Source organism: Schistocerca piceifrons, chromosome 2 (genome assembly GCF_021461385.2).
Source record: "Schistocerca piceifrons isolate TAMUIC-IGC-003096 chromosome 2, iqSchPice1.1, whole genome shotgun sequence".
Taxonomy (NCBI): domain Eukaryota; kingdom Metazoa; phylum Arthropoda; class Insecta; order Orthoptera; family Acrididae; genus Schistocerca; species Schistocerca piceifrons.
In genome coordinates this window covers 992,064,101-992,089,210 of record NC_060139.1, presented here as the reverse complement: position 1 = coordinate 992,089,210, position 25,110 = coordinate 992,064,101, and the positions used below count along the sequence as shown (strand labels likewise).

The 25,110-nt window shown below is 39.7% G+C and overlaps 1 protein-coding gene across 1 annotated transcript in view; it reads right to left on the bottom strand.

The window, feature by feature from the left end:
* Positions 1 to 25,110, bottom strand: part of LOC124776746 (dynein axonemal heavy chain 7-like) — an 881,127-nt gene that overhangs the window by 164,371 nt on the left and 691,646 nt on the right. Inside the window, 1 exon segment of the mRNA XM_047251871.1 lies at positions 11,203 to 11,354. Within this exon segment, the coding sequence (XP_047107827.1) occupies positions 11,203 to 11,354 (152 nt within the window).

Below are 25,110 nucleotides of genomic sequence, written 5' to 3'. Positions count from 1 at the left end.
GCAACTCTCCATGCTACTCTAGCCTGTGCAAGCCCCTTCATCTCCCAGTACCTACTGCAACCTACATCCTTCTGAATCTGCTTAGTGTATTCATCTCTCGGTCACCCTCTACGATTTTTACCCTCCACGCTGCCCTCCAGCACTAAATTGGTGATCCCTTGATACCTCAGAACATGTCCTACCAACCGATCCCTTCTTCTAGTCAAGTTGTGCTACAAACTCCTCTTCTCCCCAATTCTATTCAATACCTCCTCATTAGTTATGTGATCTACCCATCTAATCTTCAGCATTCTTCTGCAGCACCAAATTTCATAAGCTTCTATTTTCTTCTTGTCTAAACCATTTATCATCCATGTTTCACTTCCATACATGGCTACGCTCCATACAAATACTTTCAGAAACGACTTCCTGACACTTAAATCAATACTCGATGTCAACAAATTTCTCTTCTTCAGAAACTCTTTCCTTGCCATTGCCAGTCTACATCTTATATCCTCCCTACTTTGACCATCATCAGTTATTTTGCTCCCCAAATAACAAAACTCCTTTACTACTTTAAGTGTCTCATTTCCTATTCTAATTCCCTCAGCAACACCCGATGTAATTGACTACATTCCATTACCCTCGTTTTGCTTTTTTTGATGTTCATCTTATATCCTACTTTCAAGACACTGTCCATTCCGTTCAACTGCTCTTCCAAATCCTTTGCTGTCTCTGACAGAATTACAATGTTATCTGTGAACCTCAAAGTTTTTATTTCTTCTCCATGCATTTTAATGCCTACTCCAAACTTTTCTTTTGTTTCCTTTACTGCTTGCTTAATATGCAGATTGAATAGCATCGGGGAGAGGTTACAACCCTGTCTCACTCCCTTCCCAACCACTGCTTCCCTTTCATGTCCCTCAACTCTTATAACTGCCATCTGCTTTCTGTACAAATTGTAAATAGCCTTTCGTTCCCTTTATTTTACCCATGCCACCTTCAGAATTTGAAAGAGAGTATTCCAGTCAACATTGTCAAAAGCTTTCTCTAAGTTTACAATTGCTAGAAATGTAGGTTTGCCTTTCCTTAATCTTTCTTCTAAGATAAGTCGTAGGGTCAATATTGCCTCACGTGTTCCAACATTTCTACGGAATCCAAACTGATTTTCCCCGAGGTCAGTTTCTACCAGTTTTTCCATTCGTCTGTAAAAAATTCGCGTTAGTATTTTGGAGCTGTGACTTATTAAACTGATAGTTCGGTAATTTTCACACCGTCAACACCTGCTTTCTTTGGGATTGGAATTATTATATTCTTCTTGAAGTCTGAGGGAATTTCTCCTGTCTCATACATCTTGCTCACCAGATGGTAGAGTTTTGTCAGGACTGGCTCTCCCAAGGCTGTCAGTAGTTCTAATGGAATGTTGTCTACTCCCGGGGCCTTGTTTCGACTTAGGTCTTGCAGTGCTCTGTGAAACTCTTCATGCAGTACCATATATCCCATTTCATCTTCATCTACATCCTCTTCCATTTCCATAATATTGTCCTCAAGAACATCGCCCCTTTATACACCCTCTATATACTCCTTCCACCTTTCTACTTTCCCTTCTTTGCTTAGAACTGGGTTTCCATCTGAGCTCTTGATATTCATGCAAGTGGTTCTCTTTTCTCCAAAGGTCTCTTTAATTTTCCTGTAGGCAGTATCTATCTTACCCCTAATGAGATAAGCCTCTACGTCCTTACATTTGTCCTTTAGCCACCCCTGCTTAGCCATTTTGCACTTCCTGTCGATCTCATTTTTGAGACGCTTGTATTCCTTTTTGCCTGCTTCACTTACTGCATTTCTGTGTTTTCTCCTTTCATCAATTTACATAATGAGACAATAAAATAATAATTCCGACTCATTAGTCCATTATCTGAAGTACATTTTACTTGGAGCAATGATTAGAGTGAGGAGATTATTTTTCATAACACACAAATGCTGTAACAGGTGAGAACTAAGTCTTATATGAGTAATATTAGGTGTGAACTGGTATAATGTTTGAAACATACTGAAGTTAAAGTTTTGTCAGTTTTGAATCTACTGAACATGTGCTGCATGATTATCATTTGAGAACTGATACACTATGTTCAGAATATTTTATAATTTAGGGACATTAGGTTATGTATTTATGTCGATATATGAGAACTGACTATGAGTAGTACGATAGATATTATGGGTAGGATTACATATGCTGTGATGATGATATGTAGGGATTCTCTTCCTGATTTGATGAGCTACTGATGAAGTGTAGGATGTATTGTAGTATCAAACAATGGAAAACCTGGAATGGTATGACAACAATATTATGAAAACGATAGACTGCTGCTCACCAGATAGAGGAGATGTTGGTACACAGACAGGCCCAAAAAAAGACTGCTACACATTGTAGCTTTCGGCCACAAGGCCTTCTTCTAAAATAGGAGACACACATACTTTCATGCAAGCACAACTCATACACACATGACCATTGTCTGTGATCAATGACACTGGACTGTGGGCACTGAGCCTGAGGGGAGAAGCAGTGGACAGTGGGGGTAAGGTAGAAGCTGAGGTAGGGAAGGGGAGGTATAGCAGGATAGGGCTGGGATAGGGTGTACTGCTGCTTGTGGGAGCAAGTAGGGACATGATGGGGAGAGGGTAGGATTGCTAGGTGCATTCATGATGTTTGAGAGTGATGGTGGGAGAGGGGAGCAGAAAAGGAGAGAAACAGAGGTAGGGAAAAAATATGGTCAGTGCATTGGTGGAACAGAAAGCTGTGTAGTGCTGGAGTGAGGCCCCAGATGGGGATTGAGGGCCGGGGAGGGGGGGGGGGGTGAAGTATAGGTACTAGTGAAGTTTCAGGTCAGGGATATTACAGAAATATAAGATATGTTGCAGGGTGAGTTCCCACCTATAATTTCGGTATTTGAAGGCCTCAATGATACCCTTGTTTATTTGGGAAGGGAGTGTTCATGACTTTAAATGTGAAGCCAATGGGAGGCTAGGCTCTATGCAAGTGAGTTCTTTGTACAGAATGTGAGGCAGCTGTTGAAGTAGAGGTATTACTGGTGGATGGTAGGTCTGATATGAGTGATGTAGCCATCTCTGAGGTGGAGGTCAACATCAAAGAAGGTGGCTTGTTCAGCTGAAGAGGGAGCAAATGGGGGAGAAGACGTTAAGGTTCTGGAAGAATGTGGATAGAGTGTCCTCATCAGGCAAGATCATGAAGATGTCATCAATGAATCTGAACCAGGTTAGGGGTTTGGGATTAAGGGTGGTTAGGAAGGACTCCTATAGATGACCCCTTAATAAGTTGTTTAAAGGCACATTTGCAGGATGGGCATTGATGTATTGCAAAAACATAGATATAAGTTGAGAATATAAATAAAGAATGACTTAAGATATTAATCAGTATAAGCAGTTGTATTGATCGTGGTATGCAACCATTGGAACATTAGAATAATTACGAAGGTCCGTTGTCTTGCCGAGAAGACGGCACCTTTCTTGTTCTTGCAGCGGTCCAGATTGGATGCATATCTGCCATCACTGCAGATAATTATTTGGCACACTGACATTATTCCTACTTTATTGAGATGCAATATCACTAGGCATACTCATAGTTACACACAGCATCAGAATTAATGTAAGTGTCTATGGTCAAACCTACAATGAACAGACCTTACACAAAAGGCCATAGTCAAGTGCCCAAAGTTTGTGTAAAGCAGCATCAGAAATTTATAATCTGACCACATATTATTATCATTATCTATTAGTATTTGTCTGTTGTCTGATACACTCAAACCAGACAGGAAAAGCCTATGATAAATTAAAGTTGGCATAGGAGAGGGCCATGCAGGTGATTTTGCTATACCATGGATTTGTTTGTAGGTGATGCCTTCAAAGGAAAAGTACCTGCAGATGAGGATATAGTTAATCATGGTGACCAGGAAGGAGATCATAGGATTGGAGCCAGTTGAGCACCAAGAAAGATGGTGTTCAACAGTGGCAAGGCTGTGGTCATTGAAGATGCTAGTATGGAGGGAGGTGGCATTAATAGTGTTGATCAGTGCACCGTATGATAAAGGCACGGAAACTACGAGGAGCCCATGGAGGAAATGGTTGGTGTCTTTTATATAGGAAGGAAGGTTACATACAGGTACTAGGCAGAAAGTGGTTGGTCCACGAGATCAGAGATTCCCTTCGTGGAGGGACAGTAAACAGTCACATTGGGGCGTCCCATATAGTTGGATTTATGGGCTTAAGGAAGCATGTAAAAGGTAGGAGTGGAAGGAGTGGTAGGGTTGAGGAGAGAGATGGGCTCCAGGGAGAGGTTCTGGGATTGTGCTAAGGATTTGAGGAGAGACTGGAGTTCCTGTGGGATTTCTGGAATGGCGTCACTGTGGCAGAGTTTGTGAGTGGATAAATCTGACAGCTGGTGGAGTCCTTCTTTCAGGTAATCCCTGCAGTTCAAAACCACAGTGGTGGAGCCATTGTTGGTAGGTGGGATTATAAGGGGGGATCAGTTTTTAGGTGGTGGATTGCAGTTCTTTCAGTGGATGTAAGCTTCTATGTTGAGGGATTTGGGGAATGATGGTAGGCAACATTTGAGGTTAAGAAATTCTGGAATGTTAACAGAGAGTGATTTAGGGCCAGTGGAGGTGGATCACAGTTTTATGGAGGATTGGACAAAGTCAGGTAGTGTTCAACATTAACTTTAGTTTGAGTCAGGTAAATAGTGTTTGTGGCAGAAAAGTGTTTCCATTGTAAGTCCTGGGAGAAGGAGAGAAGGTCTTTAACAGGTTCAGTATGAACAAATTTGGGAGTGGGGCAAAAGGTGAGGCCTTTGGAAAAGACTAATACTTCTGTGGGACTAAAGACTTTTGGAGGAAAGGTTCATGGCTGTGTTTTGGGATTGTTTAGGTTCTGGATTATGTATGATGGTGGGAGGGAGTTTCTGAGGGTGTGGTAAATATAGTAGATCTGTGAGGTAGGGTTTATTGGCTGTGAGGGGATGTGGGGGAGGTTTCAAGGGTGTTGTAGAGGTGGTGGATAGTGGTAGTCCAAGAAGGGAGCAGGAGGTGAATAGGTTGTAGAGTTCTTTTAGGTGGATTTGTGCAGCCTGCTCTAGTTCCTGGCAGCCAACTATTTCAATGTGAAAGATGGGATGCAAGGATTTGGGATTACAAAGCAGGAGAGTTTTACAGATGCAGAGTAGGTGTTGCAAGGAGACATGGGCCTGATTTACATGGTATTGCAGGACTAGGTAAAATTAAACAATGTAAAATGAAGGATGGGATAATGACAATATTATGAAAAGGATAGATTGCCACTCAACATATATAGATGCTGAGTCACAACAAGAACAACAAAAACACTGCTATACATTTGTGCTTTCAGCCAATAGTATTTCTTATAAAGTAAGAAACACACACACATGCACACACACACACACACACACACACACACACACACACACACACACACACACACGACCACTGCGAGCAGTGCGCATGAAAGGAGAAGCAATCCACGGTTGTGATGGTAAGGAGGAGGCTAGGGTGAGGAGGGAAGGGGTGTGGGATGGTGTAATGCTTCTTGTGGAAGCATGCAGGGACATAGTGAGGACAGTGTACAACTGGAAGGTGCAGCTGGTCTGGGGGATGGAAGAACATAGGTGCAATAGAAGGTTGTGTGATATTGGAGTGGGACCAAGGAAGTGGGTAACGGGGGTGAAGGACAGAGACTAGTGAAGGTTGAAGCCAGGGAGTTATGGGAATATAGCATATATTGCAAGGAAAGCTGTAGTCATTGAAGTGAAGTACATTGTGAGGGGAAACATTTCTAGCAAATGGGCTGTCAGTCCATCTGTCTCCTGGTGACAGCATTCATGAGGATGGACAGCTTGTTGGTTCTCAAGTTCACATAGAAAGCAGCAAAATGGTTGCAGCTTAGTTTGTAGATCAAATGACTGCTTTCACCAATAGCCCTGCCTTTGATGGGCTAGGTGGTGCCCACGCCAGGCTGGAGTAAATGGTGGTGGGAGGATGTGTGGGGTAGGTCTTCCATCTAGGTCTGCTGTAGGGATATGAGCCACGAGGCAAGGGGTTGGAGGCAGGGGAGAAGGAGGAGGAGGAGGAGGAAGAGGAGGAGGAGATTAGTGTTTAACGTCCTGTTGACAATGAGGTCATTAGAGACAGAGCACAAGCTGGGATTAGGGAAGGATAGAGAAGAAAAATGGTCATGAACAGATGAACTGGCAACTCGCAACATCCTGTTGCAGAGCATGCTCTACAACATGACAGTTGTAACCTCAGTGCCATCTGGATTCTTGCCCCAGACACCAGCTTCTCAGAACTCTGCTGGCAGGAACTAGCACTACAACATGTCCTTGGTTCTCACGACCCACCTGCCCTTAATTTATGTTATTTTCTTCCGTCTCAGCATTTCTTCAATGTAACTACTTTTTGCTTCACTCTGTTTTAGTTTTCTACATCTCTCATTGTCTTACCCATCTATTTTTCACTGCCCCCCTCCCACCTCTGTTATGTACAATGCATTTAGCTTTCCACTCTTATTAACTCATGCATGATGTTATGCAGTACTCTCTGTCTGCATATTACCCTGTCTTTCACCTTTAAGCTCTCAGGTTTTTCAAAGCTCTTCCGATGCAGTCCCCAACAATCAGCCTTTGCTTCTCATCCAATACAGTAACTGTCCCCTGACCTGCGGTTCTAGGTAATTTTACCAAAATTTACCTCTTTTCATAAGCCCCTGCAGTCCTTTTCCTTCACCTCTCTTCCTTTCCCTTCAACCCTTCTGCATGAAGAAGGAGCCACTGGTTCCTGAAGCTTGCCAGTTACAACCATCTTTTATGTGTGTGTTCTGCTGCTACTTGGTGATATATATATATATATATATATATAAAAAAAACGAAGATGATTTGACTTACCAAATGAAAGTGCTGGCAGGTCGACAGATACACAAACAACCACAAACATACACACAAAATTCAAGCTTTTGCAACAAACTGTTGCCTCATCAGGAAAGAGGGAAGGAGAGGGAAAGACGAAAGGAAGTGGGTTTTAAGGGAGAGGGTAAGGAGTCATTCCAATCCCGGGAGCGGAAAGACTTACCTTAGGGGGAAGAAAGGACGGGTATACACTCGCACACACACACATATCCATCCACACATATACAGACACAAGCAGACATATTTAAAGACAAAGAGTTCGGGCAGAGATGTCAGTCGAGGCAGAAGTGCAGAGGCAAAGATGTTGTTGAATGACAGGTGAGGTATGAGTGGTGGCAACTTGAAATTAGCGGAGATTGAGGCCTGGTGGATAACGGGAAGAGAGGATATATTGAAGAGCAAGTTCCCATCTCCGGAGTTCGGATAGGTTGGTGTTAGTGGGAAGTATCCAGATCACCCGGACGGTGTAACACTGTGCCAAGATGTGCTGGTCGTGCACCAATGCATGTTTAGCCACAGGGTGATCCTCATTACCAACAGACACTGTCTGCCTGTGTCCACTCATGCGAATGGACAGTTTGTTGCTGGTCATTCCCACATAGAATGCATCACAGTGTAGGCAGGTCAGTTGGTAGATCACGTGGGTGCTTTCACACGTGGCTCTGCCTTTGATCGTGTACACCTTCCGGGTTACAGGACTGGAGTAGGTGGTGGTGGGAGGGTGCATGGGACAGGTTTTACACCGGGGGCGGTTACAAGGGTAGGAGCCAGAGGGTAGGGAAGGCGGTTTGGGGATTTCATAGGGATGAACTAAGAGGTTACGAAGGTTAGGTGGACGGCGGAAAGACACTCTTGGTGGAGTGGGGAGGATTTCATGAAGGATGGATCTCATTTCTGGGCAGGATTTTAGGAAGTCGTATCCCTGCTGGAGAGCCACATTCAAAATCTGATCCAGTCCCGGAAAGTATCCTGTCACAAGTGGGGCACTTTTGTGGTTCTTCTGTGGGAGGTTCTGGGTTTGAGAGGATGAGGAAGTTGCTCTGGTTATTTGCTTCTGTACCAGGTCGGGAGGGTAGTTGCGGGATGCGAAAGCTGTTGTCAGGTTGTTGGTGTAATGCTTCAGGGATTCCGGACTGGAGCAGATTCGTTTGCCACGAAGACCTAGGCTGTAGGGAAGGGACCGTTTGATGTGGAATGGGTGGCAGCTGTCGTAATGGAGGTACTGTTGCTTGTTGGTGGGTTTGATGTGGACGGACGTGTGAAGCTGGCCATTGGACAGGTGGAGGTCAACATCAAGGAAAGTGGCATGGGATTTGGAGTAGGACCAGGTGAATCTGATGGAACCAAAGGAGTTGAGGTTGGAGAGGAAATTCTGGAGTTCTTCTTCACTGTGAGTCCAGATCATGAAGATGTCATCAATAAATCTGTACCAAACTTTGGGTTGGCAGGCCTGGGTAACCAAGAAGGCTTCCTCTAAGCGACCCACGAATAGGTTGGCGTACAAAGGGGCCATCCTGGTACCCATGGCTGTTCCCTTTAATTGTTGGTATGTCTGGCCTTCAAAAGTGAAGAAGTTGTGGGTCAGGATGAAGCTGGCTAAGGTAATGAGGAAAGAGGTTTTAGGTAGGGTGGCAGGTGATCGGCGTGAAAGGAAGTGCTCCATCGCAGCGAGGCCCTGGACGTGCGGGATATTTGTGTACAAGGAAGTGGCATCAATGGTTACAAGGATGGTTTCTGGGGGTAACGGATTGGGTAAGGATTCCAGGCGTTCGAGAAAGTGGTTGGTGTCTTTGATGAAGGATGGGAGACTGCACGTAATGGGTTGAAGGTGTTGATCTACGTAGGCAGAGATACATTCTGTGGGGGCTTGGTAACCAGCTACAATGGGGCGGCCGGGATGATTGGGTTTGTGAATTTTAGGAAGAAGGTAGAAGGTAGGGGTGCAGGGTGTCAGTGGAGTCAGGAGGTTGATGGAGTCAGGTGAAAGGTTTTGTAGGGGGCCTAAGGTTCTGAGGATTCCTTGAAGCTCCGCCTGGACATCAGGAATGGGATTACCTCGGCAAACTTTGTATGTGGTGTTGTCTGAAAGCTGACGCAGTCCCTCAGCCACATACTCCCGACGATCAAGTACCATGGTCTCTTTGTCTTTAAATATGTCTGCATGTGTCTGTATATGGGTGGATGTATATGTGTGTGTGTGCGAGTGTATACCCGTCCTTTTTTCCCCCTAAGGTAAGTGGTGTACACGATCAAAGGCAACTGACCTGCCTACACTGTGACGCATTCTATGTGGGAATGACCAGCAACAAACTGTCCATTCGCATGAATGGACACAGGCAGACAGTGTTTGTTGGTAATGAGGATCACCCTGTGGCTAAACATGCATTGGTGCACGGCCAGCACATCTTGGCACAGTGTTACACCGTCCGGGTGATCTGGATACTTCCCACTAACACCAACCTATCCGAACTCCGGAGATGGGAACTTGCTCTTCAATATATCCTCTCTTCCCGTTATCCACCAGGCCTCAATCTCCGCTAATTTCAAGTTTGCCGCCACTCATACCTCACCTGTCATTCAACAACATCTTTGCCTCTGCACTTCTGCCTCGACTGACATCTCTGCCCGAACTCTTTGTCTTTAAATATGTCTGCTTGTGTCTGTATATGTGTGGATGGATATGTGTGTGTGTGCGAGTGTATACCCGTCCTTTTTTCCCCCTAAGGTAAGTCTTTCCACTCCCGGGATTGGAATGACTCCTTACCCTCTCCCTTAAAACCCACTTCCTTTCGTCTTTCCCTCTCCTTCCCTCTTTCCTGATGAGGCAACAGTTTGTTGCAAAAGCTCTGTCGACCTGCTAGCACTTTCATTTGGTAAGTCAAATCATCTTTGTTTTTAGATATATATTTCTACGTGGAATGTTTCCCTCTATTACATATATATATATGGAACTGTTATTGATGTAGAAAATATGTAGGGTAGGTGGGTTGTATTGTCTGTTAGTACGTCAAATAGTTTTGTTGCTGTGAAATACATTTTCTGTAAACATAATGAACTCAATGGAACACTACTGTCTATAAACACAATTCTGTCATGAAAATCTGGATCCTTCCCAACACCAGCTTTTCTGAATTGCACAGCCGGGAGCTCTCCTTGCAGTATATTCTATGTTCCTGTAACCCTTGTGGCCTTAACCTTTGTTATCCATTGTCCTTACTCATCTGGCCCCTTCCCTGTTCCCATTCCAGCACTACACATCCCTCTATTCGACCAACACATCAGTCTTTTTTCTCTTCTTTTTCTGCTATCCCCCCCACCTTTCCCCTGCCTTCCAGTCTACCTCGTGACTGCACCTAGCTGCCCCACTTCCACCTCGGCCCTTGCACTCTCCCAGCAGCACTTTACCATCCCCCACCCCTAATCTACTATCACTCATGCTCCCCCATCCTGGCCTCCTGCTTATCCCCACCCAGTTGCCTCTCCCATGATTCTCTGCTGCTTGCAATCTGGCTCCAGCTGCCAGAGACTGTGGTCATGTGTGTCTGGGTTGCGTTTGTGTGTGTGTGTGTGTGTGTGTGTGTGTGTGGTGTGTGTGTGTGTGTGTCTATGTGAGTGTGTGTAAAGGTAACTTTCCGACCTTCTTTTTTTTTTGTTTTGTTTTTGTGCCTTTCTGTGACTAAGTAGCTCCACTATATGTGAGTAGCAGTATCTTTATATCCTTTTAATTATACTGTTACATTAAAAATGAAAGTATATGCATTATGATGGATGGGAATTATAGATTATCTTGGCATACGAAATTAATTAAAGAACATGATTTTTAGTGAAAAACTCTCCCATCTCATTAAAAAAATTAATAATAATAATACAAATTCTAACAGGTAGCATTACCCATCTCAATAATCGTATCCAGGTATGAATTCATATTCCGCAACTGCACTTAATGATAGCTATGTGAAGTAATTTGCAATGTTCAACTCATTGTTCACACGCGTAACTTCTGTTCAATGATTCTCCTGTTTGGCAGATGATTGCCTTCAGCCACACAATTATTTGAAGTAAATTTCAGGTATTAATGGTATTGAAATATGACGAGGAATGCAACATAGTGAAAAATTTTCCTATTTTATGAAACTACCACTACTCCCAATCACAGCCATATAGCAATCAAAAGTCTTACTGTATATTACTTTAACAATACTCAATAAAGTGAAATACTTGGAGAATATTACCTTTTCCAAAGATGGCATGAAACTTTTGGCAAGGTGACAGTTTTGTAGCAGTACCCAGCTACCGTTCTTTGAAGCTTCCTCTATTAACTGCAAGGCAATCGGACCTTGTCCTTGCCCTAAGGATAAAGAGGCCAGCCGGCTTCCACCAAATCCTGTTCAAAATAATGTGTTTGCCTATGCATAAAAATACACAATACTTACAACAACAGAGCTTAAATTCACCACGAGTTCAGAATTAGAATAATATCATTCAATGCAAACACATAGTGCCAATGGAGGCAAAAACAGAACAGAAATTTCCGCAGAAAACATATCACAACATTAAGTACCTGTGTCAGTACAGTGGAACTTTGTTTATCCAGATTAATTTGGTCCTTAGATCATCCAGATTTTAAAAAATCAGAATAATCCAGAAATGAGAGAAACTTTACAGTGACATGGATTAAATACCAAAGACAAACAAAACACGCAAATCATACATTATGTTCTCATAAATTTCTACCAATTTTTACATAAATTTCGACCAGATATTGAGATAAGAGACAGACAAATGAGTTATATACACTGAAATAATCAGTAAGTTTATTTTGAGCCAGATTTATATGTCACATATGTGCGCCACAGTGACACAAGTATTTAGCAGCTTTAGTTCAATTGAAGTTGTTTCCACCTATCATTCCAAACATTTTGTACAGCTATGTTTTTGCCTCTGTATGTGTTAATGTCTTCAGACTGAGCTTGTCTTTGCCAGCTGAACAGTCAATATTGATGTCACTGTTTGCATACAAACAAATGGCGATAATTTCTTCATCAGAAATCATTCCATCATGTGCATCACTGTTATTTTGCAGCCAGTCATTTACATCACTAAGATCTACATCTAAGCATCCTATGTGGCCATGGAAACTACCATGTTGTCCTCTACTGTACACAATTGATATATATACACAATGAAGAAAAAGATAGATTGCTACTTACCAAAAAGATAATATGCTAAGTTGCAGACATGCACAGTTAAAAGAGGCTTACACATAAGTTTTTGGCCACAGCCTTTGTCAGAAAAAGAGAAACATACACTATTAATTCACACAAGCAAGCACATATCATGCACATACGACTGCAAACTCTGGCAGCTCAGGCCAGAAAGCATTGTGGCTCAAGCTGCCAGAGTTGGAAGTCATATGTGCATAAGGTGTGGTTTCTCTTTTTCCACAGAAGGCTGTGGCTGGAAGCTTATGAGTAAGTGTATTTTAGCTGTGTCTGTCTGCTGTTATCTTCATGGTAAGTAGCAATCTAATTTTTCCCACAGTGTTGATATTGCCACCTAGAGTTCCCATTGTGTGTGTGTGTGTGTGTGAGTGTGTGTGTGTGTGTGTGTGTGTGTGCCATTTTGAGCCTTATACACAGAAAATTGTTCTTTAGAAAGTAAGAATTATTCTGTGGCAGATGAAAATGAAACATTGGTGTTCAAGACTTTGATAAAGAGCACTAACATTCACTTCCTGGGTATTCAATAATAATTCAATAATTATTCACTTAACTCAGCATGAGTAAACATATCCATTCTACACTATACAATTACAGTACCATGACATTTAAGAACTTCAGTAAATATCTCCCTCATCTTTGTGTGTATGTGCCTATGTGTACTAGGATGATTTGACTATCTGTATGTTTATGAGTTTGTTAGCTTCCACATCCAGCCTTCTCCTGGCCACTGAATCACATATGCCATATATTAGATGGTCCAGAAACATTTAGCTCTCAGCACACTGTGGTTTCCAAAGTGGATTAATAATAAGGTCAATTAAAAACTCATTAAGTTTCAAATTTTGTTACTTCTTTATCCTCACACTGTTTCACTTACGTTTAATTAACCTGTATATCATGGCAATTAAAATCTTCTTTATAAATTAATAAAACATTTTGCATTGTACTCCAAAGCTCACTTGTTCTGTGGGAACTGCTTCACAGTAATATTCAGCAGGATTCATTGTGGATTATGTTATCATTAGTTTCAACATGGGATGCATGCAGAATGGGGAAACTAAAAAGGCTTCTCTGGTAATGGAAGTGCACAGAAGATAGACCACAGAGAACTTAGAATTCTGAGAAATATCAGGAAGAAGCACTGCTGGCAGATGGGTAAGGTGCAACCCATCACTTACAGCAAGCATTATGAGTAATGTAATGGGTCAAATTTAAAAGTAGAAGTCAGTAGGGTGGTGCAGAAATTAGAATGCAATACCGAGGGGCAAGCAATCATTTGCAAAGAAAGTGACAGCTTTATCTGATTATTGCACTTTACTACACCAAAGCACTAGTAATGGGTAGCTAAGGGCACAATCAACCAATGTCTGGTGAGATTTCACTGGGTATGGCATTTGGACAGTGGGAACACAAAAAAGGAGAGAATTTAAGCAACTGAGTTGCGGCATTATACAGGGTGATTCAAAAAGAATACCACAACTTTAAAAATGTGTATTTAATGAAAGAAACATAATATAACCTTCTGTTATACATCATTACAAAGAGTATTTAAAAAGGTTTTTTTTTCACTCAAAAACAAGTTCAGAGATGTTCAATATGGCCCCCTCCAGACACTCGAGCAATATCAACCTGATACTTCAACTCGTTCCACACTCTCTGTAGCATATCAGGCGTAACAGTTTGGATAGCTGCTGTTATTTCTCATTTCAAATCATCAATGGTGGCTGGGAGAGGTGGCCGAAACACCATATCCTTAACATTTTCCTGGGCTGTGAACAAATGCTTGCTGGATGCGTGCTACATTTTCATCACTCATTCTAGGCCGTCCAGAACTTTTCCCTTTGCACAAACACCCATTCTCTGTAAACTGTTTATACCAACGTTTAATACACCACCTATCAGGAGGTTTAACACCATACTTCGTTCGAAATGCACGCTGAACAACTGTCGTCGATTGACTTCTGCCATTCTCAATAACACAAAAAGCTTTCTGTTGAGCGGTCACCATCTTAGCATCAACTGACGCTGACGCCTAGTCAACAGCGCTTCAAGCGAACAAATGTACAACTAAATGAAACTTTATAGCTCCCTTAATTCGCCGACAGATAGTGCTTAGCTCTGCCTTTTGTCGTTGCAGAGTTTTAAATTCCTAAAGTTGTGGTATTCTTTTTGAATCACCCTGTAGAAGCATGTTGAAATTAGATAGACTGACAAGGTAAGGACTGAATAGTTTCTACACAGAAACAGAACTGGCAAACAAAGGGGCATACGGAAAACACTGACAAGAAGAAAGGAAAAATGACAGGACAATTGTAATGACAGCAGGGGCTAACTTTCATGGTACTAGTGGGAGCTATAGAGGGTAAGAACTGTAGGTGAAGACAGGGATACTTCCAACAAATAACTGAGGTTGTAGGGTTCAAGTGCTGAAAAAAGGCTTTTGGTTAAATAGAAATGGAAGGAAAAGAGACAGAAAGGGAACATCAGTTCAGGGAACATGATAGGGGAGGGGCTTCAGTGGTGCATCAGCAAATTCCTTTAGTCATGTTGGTGCAGATTATAGGTCAAACAACAAAAATTGAGTATATAACTTGATCCTTTTATGTCAGAATATGCTTGTGTTTCAAGGTTTCCAGAAATAGTGAAGCATACAAGAAATTAGGCACAACCATTCTAATATTATACAAAACCTTCAAAATCATCTGTAATATGTTAAAAACTCTCTTTAAATTTTTTTATTAAAATCTTTTAAACAATCTTCTGGTAAACTGCATTAGCTGTTGATAACCCTTTACTGCAAGGTTATACATGAAGGTTAGGAACTGAAAAGATAAAATTATTTACACATTACTTTTATGAAACACCAGTAGTGACAAAATCACAAATTGCAGTGATGTCATCATTTCATATATGATGGTTTTGTTGCTATATTACTTATGTTCTATGTCTTCTACATAGACAATTCAGTAAATGGAACAGTTCCAACCTTCACTCTAAAAATGTATCAATTTTACTTCCTTGTGATTTTCACAAGCTCTAACGACATATTCCACTACTTGTTACTTGTCCTCACAAGTTGCATTGCCCAACATCAGTTTTGTCTAGCATTTGACTGTGTCAAAACTTTCATGCAGTGGTACAAACTTCCTGCTGCATGCATAGCCACGCCACGGTCCCTACATGAAGCTTTTTCCTGTTTTCACTTGTTTTGCAGCACTGGTGAGGCATCAGCATACATTAATTCCCCCATAATTTTTCAGGTTCTTATGCTATGTCCCATTTTTAGGTCTACAAAAACAGCTTACAGTACTCAGTTACATGGCCTACTGTCACTAATTCTTGATTTCCTTTTTCTGAAGTACTCAACATCCATTTAACGGGCAACATTAAGGACAAGTACCATCCGAATGTTGGGAGACAGTCCTGTTTCAATGGCCTGATATTAAATTAGCTATGTATTTCATGCCCTCTGCTACTGGTTTAGGTGCATCATAGTTTTGTATTATTACTTTGCTCCTAATCCAAGGTGTGTGCTTTTGTAGATTTTTCACCTGAAGATGTGATTACAATATCGTGCAACTGGTTATGTATAATCTCAGAGTTAAGGATTATCAACAGCTAATGTGGTTTCCATAAGCTTTTTAGAAAATTTTAATAAGAAATTTTTAACAATTTTTTAACATATATCAGTTAAGCTGTGGCTGCCCACACGGTAAAATCATAATTTTGGTAATAACTGATGCACCTCACCAGTTAACAATTTGTGAGTGCTTCAGAAACTACTGCTGGTGTCCCTTCATGCTCTATAGCTCGGAATGCATATTATCGGGGGTAAACAAAAGGACCTCTGGAGAGCAACTTTCTTTCTAATGTACAACTATTCTGCAAATGTTCAAGTGCTACAACTGCTTCTGTCGTCTTAATCTGGAAATAAATGGGGAAGTTCACAGTTCGTGTGCCAAACTTCCTGTATTGTAACAAAGTGATTTCTAGCCATCATCTGGGCATACACTGATGGCCTTAGTCATCCACAATCACCTTAAGGCCACAGTTATGACATGAATTATTTCTAAATTATAATGCAAGTCATTTTCAGCGAACAAATTATTACATCACAACACAACACTCCTCCTACACTGACCACTCCCTTCAAAGGCAATCTCTATTAAGTCTCAAGTTAATTATTCCCTTCTGATATTCTGTCATTTTTGACCTAAATTATCCCCTTCTGTTCATCTGACATAATGGCTTCACATGCATTTTTAGCCTGAAGGAAGATATAAGCACTGCCCTATACCACATATGCAGAAATGTGGCCACTAGGATACACTCATTTTCCATGTCATCAGCAACTGCCTGAACTTCCTGTTAGGTTCAGCATGCTATATGATTAATTAAAAAAGTATTTTAGATCTGTTTGTTTGCCTGTAGAAATTTATAACAAGCTAAAGAGGGTTTGCTTTATTGCAAGAATAAATTTTTGTTTTGTTAATCCCCAAACATGTTTCACCATTGTCACATCTTCATGGGACTTTTCCTTTTATATTTTTGGAAATATATGCATACAAAGTTTATGTACGTTAGGAATATGCTACCATCAGATTTTTTGTTGTTTGGATTACATATGCACTTTGGTTTTTTTGTATTATGTGCTTCCTATGGCTGGCAATGGAAATCAGCCATACATCAGTATTATTACAGCACATCGCCTGCAACGTAAGTATGTTAGGGCAATGTCTGTACTCAATTTTTGTTTAGAATATAACATCTAAGTTATGTGTTTTAGTAAAATATTGGCAAATGCCCATTTATGAATGCTTGCTTGCTGTACTTGATTATTATTTGCCTGCTAAGTGTATTATTTATATGTTTAAAATGACCTGTGAGCATTGGTAAAATTCCTTGAGGCTTTACTTTGGAAAACTATGTGGTGTGGTTTTCCAAACATTATAAATTTTTGCTGATGTTCACAGGTCACTTGACAAATATAAATAACAATGATAACACATTTAGCAGGAAAATAATTATCAAGTACAGCTCATAACAGGAGAGTTATAGCAGTGACAAGTGTAAAAAAAAGGGGAGTATACCATTATTTTACCGGAATACATAATTTAGAGGTTATAGTTTTAAAAAATTCAATACAGACATTGTCCCAACATCCCTGTGTTGCAGATGACATGTCATATAAATGAACACATCTAGTTGATTTTTGTTGGCAGCCACAAGACATACCTAATGTAGAAAAAAAGGTAAAGATGTATGTAATCTAAACAACAAAAAATGTGACATCAACAGTATTTTAATGAAAACAAACTAAAATTAAACACAAATAAGTCTGCCTATATTGAATTTGATCTTGAGAGGCAAAAAACTCATGAAAACCAAATTTTAATGGGTGATGAATACATTAAAAAAGAATACTCGACCAAATTTCTTGGCCTGACACTTGATGCAAAGTTAAACTGGTCTCATCCCGTTAATGATATTTGCAAAGAGCTATCTACTACCATATATGCGCTAAGAAAACTGACACCTTTTTGTAACATTAGCACTCTGAGGCAAATATATTTTGCACTATTTGAATCCCATCTAAGCTGTGGCATAGAGGTATGGGGATCCAGCAGTAAGGGAAATATAAAAAGAGTACTTATCTTACAAAAAAAAAGGCACTTAGAATTATGGGAAAGAAATGTACCAGGGAGTCCTGCAGAAATTTGTTTAAAGAATTTAAAATACTAACTGTTCATAACCTGTATGCACTTAAGATAATCATTATGGCAGTAAACAGTAACAAAACTCTTAATAAAGAAATACATGATCACAACACTAGAGGTAGAGAGAGACCCCACAACATCTCTCATAGAACAACACTTTATGAGAAAAGCCCTCACTATGCAGACATAAAACTACACAATTGCTTCCATCCCAATATCTCCAAATTGCCCATTACAGAACTAAAAAAGAAATTAAAATCATGGCTCCTAAAGAATCCTGTACATTCCATAGATGAGTTTCTAGATTTAGTACACTGATATGATGGAAGACCATCTATCTAAAAATATATGAATCTCAGATCTTAGACTGTGTCACACATTGTAAATATTGAATCTCAGATCTGAATACTGTGTTACAAATTGTAACTTCCTTAATCTATGTATTCCAATAGTAAATTGATTTTACATGTAGTCCATATATGTAACATTGTTCTCTCAACTAAATATAGAAATAGTTGTGCAGATCATAATGCCAGGCAATAACATGTAACTCTAGTAAGTAAGGCTCTGACTTATCCAGAAGACTGGAGCAAAGAAAACTTTTTTTGTAATCAGTTGATGTTGGATCAAAATAAATAAATAAATACATATTCCTAACTTACAAAAAAAATTGTAAGTGTATATTTTAGGAACAATAAAAGGATAAACCCAATGAATATGAGAAAGTGAAATGTTTGGTTAATAAGCAAAACAAAAATTGTATACTTGCAAGAAGTCAGACCCTCCTTAGTTCATTACTGTTTTGTCTTGTGAGTTTATTTATATTATAAGTATGCTGTATTTTCAAAGCACTTTGAGTACCTCTCTCTCTCTCTCTCTTCTCTGTGTGTGTGTGGGGGGAGGGGGGGGGGATGTGTGTCTATTTTAAATTTTAAGAGAGCTAAGAGATTGTATGTAAATAACAGGCATTCTTGATGAAACCTTTTCAGATATCAGCTGAGTGATAGCGTTCTCCTGCAATAACATTTCAATTGGTTTGCAACACACCATCTTCAGGGAAAGTGCTTGGTTTCTGTGGTGTGTGATCTTTTAAATCTAATGGACAATAGACTCCTCTTCTTAGGTATAATAGGTCTGCCAAATGTGTGCCTTCTGAAAACAGTGTTCAGGTCAGTTCTGGGGAGGTAGAGATGGGGGAGAGGGATAGGGTAAGGGTGGCCAGGGTGCATGGGTCAGTTATCAATTCCTGGTGTTGTTTTTTGTTAGATAAGATAAGATACTTTATCATCACATAACATGTTTTTATACAATCATTCGATTGAGAACATTGGTGACTCGTCAGTCTTTAGCCTAAGTTGTTACAGTATTTTATATACTACAGGAACTATGTAATACATGCATTGCTTATTATAATAAAAATACAACATTATATTTTAAATCTTTTCGTTAACTCATCAAATCATTACCATAGCCTTCACATACCTATATGAAGTGTGGATGTATTGAATGGAATACAAACTGCCATTCAAACTATAATTCTATATATAAACATGAATATACAGTGAACGTGAATACTTTGTATCTATATGGCTTCGAAAGTATACCATTTGTACTTGTTCCTTACTCCCTATTCCTATTTATAAATTCTTCTAAACTATAACATTTGCTTTTTATTCATTTAGAAATTATTCTAGACTGTAACAACATTTGCCTTTTAGGTATGTGCCAATGGTCTCCAATGTGGATTTCCCAAATATTGACCTTATCTTATTTCTGATCTTCAGAACCATGTGACAAGGTAGCATGTATTTCAAATTATGTCTAGTTTCATAGGCATGTGTGAATGTATTTCCTTTGTATTTCCTTCAAACAGATGTGAGTTTTTCTGTTCAAAGAGAAGTATTTCATATATGAAGATGGAAAGGATAGTGACAAAGTCCAGGATTTCGAATAGTGATTTGCATGAATGTCTACTAGTGGTTCCTGTCATTGCTCTGATTTTTTTTTCCCCAAAAAATTATTCCATATCTTATAACTGTTATGAAATACACGTGATATACAGTTTTCTTCACCGTTAAATCTGTTACTTTGTGTAGTACCCTCATTGCATAAACTAAACTATTTAATCTCTTAAGTAAACTGTCCACATGGTTGGTCCATTGCGAGTTTTTGTTTAAAGTTATCCCAAGAAATTTTACAGAATCAATTGTGGTCAGTTCTTTACCTGAATATTCTATTTTCAATGTACATTCAGTAGTTTGTTTGGTCCTGAAGTGTATGATTTGGGTTTTTTCAAGATTTTATTTCATAGCATTATCTTTTAATTTGTTTCATGGTCCTTACTAATTCATCAGTGTTTTTGCAGCAGACTACAGCAGTTGAGTCATCTGCATAAAGTATTGTATCTGTATTTACTTTGCCAGGCATGTCATTTATGTAATATAGGAACAGAAGTGGTCCTAATATCAAGTCCTGGGGCACGCCTGCTTGAATTTCTTTCCAGCTACAGCAAGTTTTCTCTCCCTTTTGACGTATCACCACCTTTTGGTATCTGTTTTTGAGATAAGATGAAAACCATCTTACAAATTTTCCATGGAGACCATAGGTACCCAATTTTTGGAGCAGTAGCTTATGGTTTACTGGGTCAAATGCCTTTGAGAGGTCACAAAAAATACCAGATATACTTTGTTTGTTGTCGAGGCATTTATTTACTTTAGAGATTAGTTCATTCACAGTTTGTAAAGTGTTTTGTCCCTTCCTAAACCTATACTGGTTATTGAGAATAATATTACCTTCCTTATTGTACTTTTCTAATTGATTACGTACTATTCGTTCAACTATTTTAGAGAAAACTGGGAGTATAGACACTGGGTGGAAATTTACTAAATCTTCTTGTTTTCCGTTTTTGTAGATTGGACAGACTTCAGCATATTTCAGTCTGTCTGGAAAGCAGCCCTTGTTGTCAGTGAATCCCCTGCAGAGTTGTTGCACAGCACCTTTGACTATTCAAAAGCAAACTTGTGTTCTTAAGTGAAGCTGTACTCTGCCACTATGTACTTGTCAGTCTGGCCAAGGTGAGCATACCATAAATGTCCCTTACAGCAATATGCACTGCAGTGCCATGTCTGGTTGATGTACTGCATGTCACTCTTGCACCTGATAATTTAAATCCCAGGTGTCTTTAGTCCTAGTTGGTCTTTGACTGAGCTGAGCAAGTCCTTAATTTTGTATGTTGGGTAAAAAGATTTTATGTTGTGTTTCTCCATCATCCTGGAAATCTTGGCTGGGGAAAACTCTGTATTTGGAAGAAATGGCAAATGTAAGGTTTTTTTTTTTCTTCTAGCTTGTCTTCATTCTTCTTCTCTTCTGCTGGAGGGTATGCCTTGTTTGTGTCTCCCTGTAGCCATTCTTGCAGAAAGTTTCCCACAGATGCTGTAACTCAGAAGGCAGTTTCTTCTTGTAAATGTATAACTCATCTCCTGATGCAAGCGAAAACTTACAAGTAAGTTCCCCCATCACACTGTAACCATTGATGGGTGCTTTAAACATCCAACAGTTAATTGGGTTAGTGGTGGGCATTATAAGACATCTTGTGAAACATTACTAAATACCTTCTCTGAAAACTTGAAAATATATGGATCTAAGAACAACAAACAGACATTCCCTCTTTGAAGATGTCCACATCAAAACTGATTTCAGTGACAATGACATGGTTGCGGCATCAACGGTTACCAAAGTACAGAGGACAACTAGCAGAAGCAGAAAGATTTATATGGGCAGTAAATAAGATTAAAAAAGTCTGTAGTATCATATCTCAATGAGGAGCTTGAAACTTTCAGCACAGGGCAGGATTATTTAGAGGAAATATGGCTCAAGTATAAACGATTTGTCGAACATGCACTGGATCGATATTATCCAGTAAAACAGTTTATAATGGGAGGGAGCATCCGTACTATACAGTCACTGTAAAGAAACCTCAAAAGGGACAGAGAGTACTGCATAATAGTAGTACAGCAAAGCATGGGGCTATAGATAGAGAGTTGCTGAATGAAATGTGTGTGGCTGTCAAGAGAGCAATGCTTGATGCCTTCCATGACTACCATAGCAGAATATTGTCAAATGATATTTCACAAAACCCAAAGGCTGTTAGTGGCATTAAAGTTAGTGTCCAGTCCCTAGTAAATGAGACAAGAACTGAAATTAAGTGTAGCAAAGCAAAAGCTGAAATGCTTAACTCCATTTTCAAATGTTTTTACAAAGGTAAACCAGAAGAATTGCCCCAGTTTAATCCTCATACAACTAAAAAGATGAATGAAGTAAGTACTGGTGTCAATGGTGTTGAGAAACACCTGAAATAGTTAAAACTGAATAAAGTTTCAGTGCCTGATGGAGTCCCTATCAGATTCTATACTGAATTTGTGGGTGAGTTAGCCTCTCTTCTAACTATAATCTATTGTAGATCCCTCAAACAAAAATCTGTGGCCAGTTCTTGGAAGAAAACACAGGTCATTCCTATCTACAAGAAGAGTAGTAGAAGTGAGTGAAAAGATTACCATCCAGTGCCCTACACATAAATCTGTCATAGAATCTCAGAACATATTCTGAGCTCAAACACAATGAGGTATCTTGAACAGAATAATCTCCTCAGTGCCAACCACCATGTGTTCTGAAAACGTCAACCATATGAAACTCAACATGCACTTTTCCAGAATGACATACTGGAAGCTTTGGATTAAAGCAGGAAGATGCAGTATTTCTTAATATGAAAAGCATTTGACCCAGTATCACACCTGCACTTATTGCCGAAAACAATCATATGGGGGATCAAGTGAAATAGTGACTGAATTTAGGACTCTTTGGTACGGAGGACGCAGCATGTTATCTTGGAAGTAGAGTCATTGTCATATGTAGAAGTAACTTTAGGTGTGCCCCAGGGAAGTGTGTTGGGACCCTCGCTGTTGATGTTGTATATTAATGATCTTGTTGAGAATATTAATAGAAACCTACGACTTTTTGCAGATGATGCAGTTATCTATGTTGAGATCATGTTTAAAAGAAGCTGCATAAACATTCGGTGAGATCTTGATGACATTTCGAAGTGGTGCAAAGATTGGAAACTTGTTTTAGGTGTTCAGAAATGTAAAATGGTACACTTCATAAAATGCAAAAATGTGGTATCCTATGACTATAATATCAATGAATTACTGTTGGAATCAGTCAACTGATACAAATACCTGGGTGTAACACTTTGCAGGGATACGAAATGAAATGATCACATAGGATCACTTACAGGGAAAGGAGCTGCTAGACTTTGGTTTATTCGTAGAATACTGGGAAAGTGCAGTCACTCTACAAAGGAGTTTGCATACAAATCACCTGTGTGACTGATTCTAGAATTCTGCTCAAGTGTGTGGGACCTATACAAAATAGGAGTAATAGGGGATTTTGAACATATACAGAGAATGGCAGCACAAAAGTTTGTAGGTTTGTTGATCTGTGGGAGGATATCACAGAGATATTGAAGGAACTGAACTGGAAGACACTTTAAGATAGATGTAAACTATTCTGAGGAAGTCGATTAATAAAGTTTCACAAAATGGCTTCAAATAATAATTCTAGGTATATACTACAACCAGTGCTTTTTTTCTAAAAAAAAGTTAGAGGGTACTCCGACATTGGATATAATGCAGTGTAAATTACTTATAACTGAAGCATGTGATACCATCCGTCTGCTTTTAGCCATGACATCATCAACATGTTGAAAAAAAAAAAAAGGTATCGGACTATTCAGTTGACTTTACTACAGTTCCAAGGAAGCAGGCAATGCTGAGAAACACCCAAATGTACAGGAGAATGTGGTATTGATCACCTCAGTTTACATCACCTCAAATGAAGCATGCAATTCCCATCAATCCCTGCACAATAAAAGAAAATGGTATTGTACACTTCTATTGACCTATAATACACCTCAAATGAAACAGTTCAAAGGAAGCAGGCAATACTGAGAAACACCCAAACATACAAGAGAATGTGGTATTGATCACTTCAGTTTACATCACCTAAAATGAAGCATGCAATTCCCATCAATCCCTGCACAATAAAAGAAAATGGTATTGTACACTTCTATTGACCTATAGTACACCTCAAATGAAACAGGTGAGTCCAATCAACCCTCTGACATACAGAACAATACAAGCAAATATTACCAAACACATATTTTAACCTATAAAACACCACTAAAGAACACAGTACAACAAAAACCATCCACACCTATCATCAACAACAATAGAAACTGCACTACAAAAATCTTTTGTGACCTTGTTTGGCTCCCAAAATGGCATACATGATGGGTGGTATCCCGTGCTTCCACTGACCCAATACAGCTGAAAATTTATTTAACTATATAACTACAGTGTAACTTACATTAATAGCATTACAACAGTTTCCAAACTGACTTTAGTTCATGGCTGCTGTAGTCTTCACACCTTCTTACTTTACTCTTGCTATCAGTAGCAAGATGTCTGCCTTTCATGAACCAAGAGGGTACATAGTCCATGGGCTGGAACAACAGCAGTGGAGGACCAACCAACTTTATGAACATCAGATTGCTGACTGTGGTAAGATGAAATGAAGCTCTTGTTGGCAAGACAATCAGATTCATTTGGGAAAACCCATGTTCACATTCACTCGTTGATATAGGAACACATTTCAGTGCATTCTGAAGAGGAAGGATGGATGCTGCAATTTTCTTCCCCATCAAATACTCCAGAAATCCTCTACATATTTCACTCTCTGAAAGAGCAAAACGACAACATAAAGTTTTGATATTTATTTCAACATATGTTATTCCAGGATTCTCAGGCCAATTTGACGAGTCCAAAACTTTCGCACATTCAGAGATAGCAATATCCTCTGTATGCAGAGGACGATTTTCCATCCGCTGTTTCAGACAATCATAAAATATGCTGGGCTCAAGATGTCCGATAGTTGCCCTCTTTTCCAGTGGAATTCCTCTGAAGCTCAGCTCTTGGACTACTTTGAGAGCTTCACAGCAATGAGGACCACAGTTCAGTTTTCTTTCTTCAAACACCAACAGCTGATTTCTGATCTTCTGTTGGGCAGAATACAGTGTGACATCTCTTGACTGTAGCTCAAGACTTAATTCTGATAATTCTTGAAGGGCATCACACGTTAGAGCCAA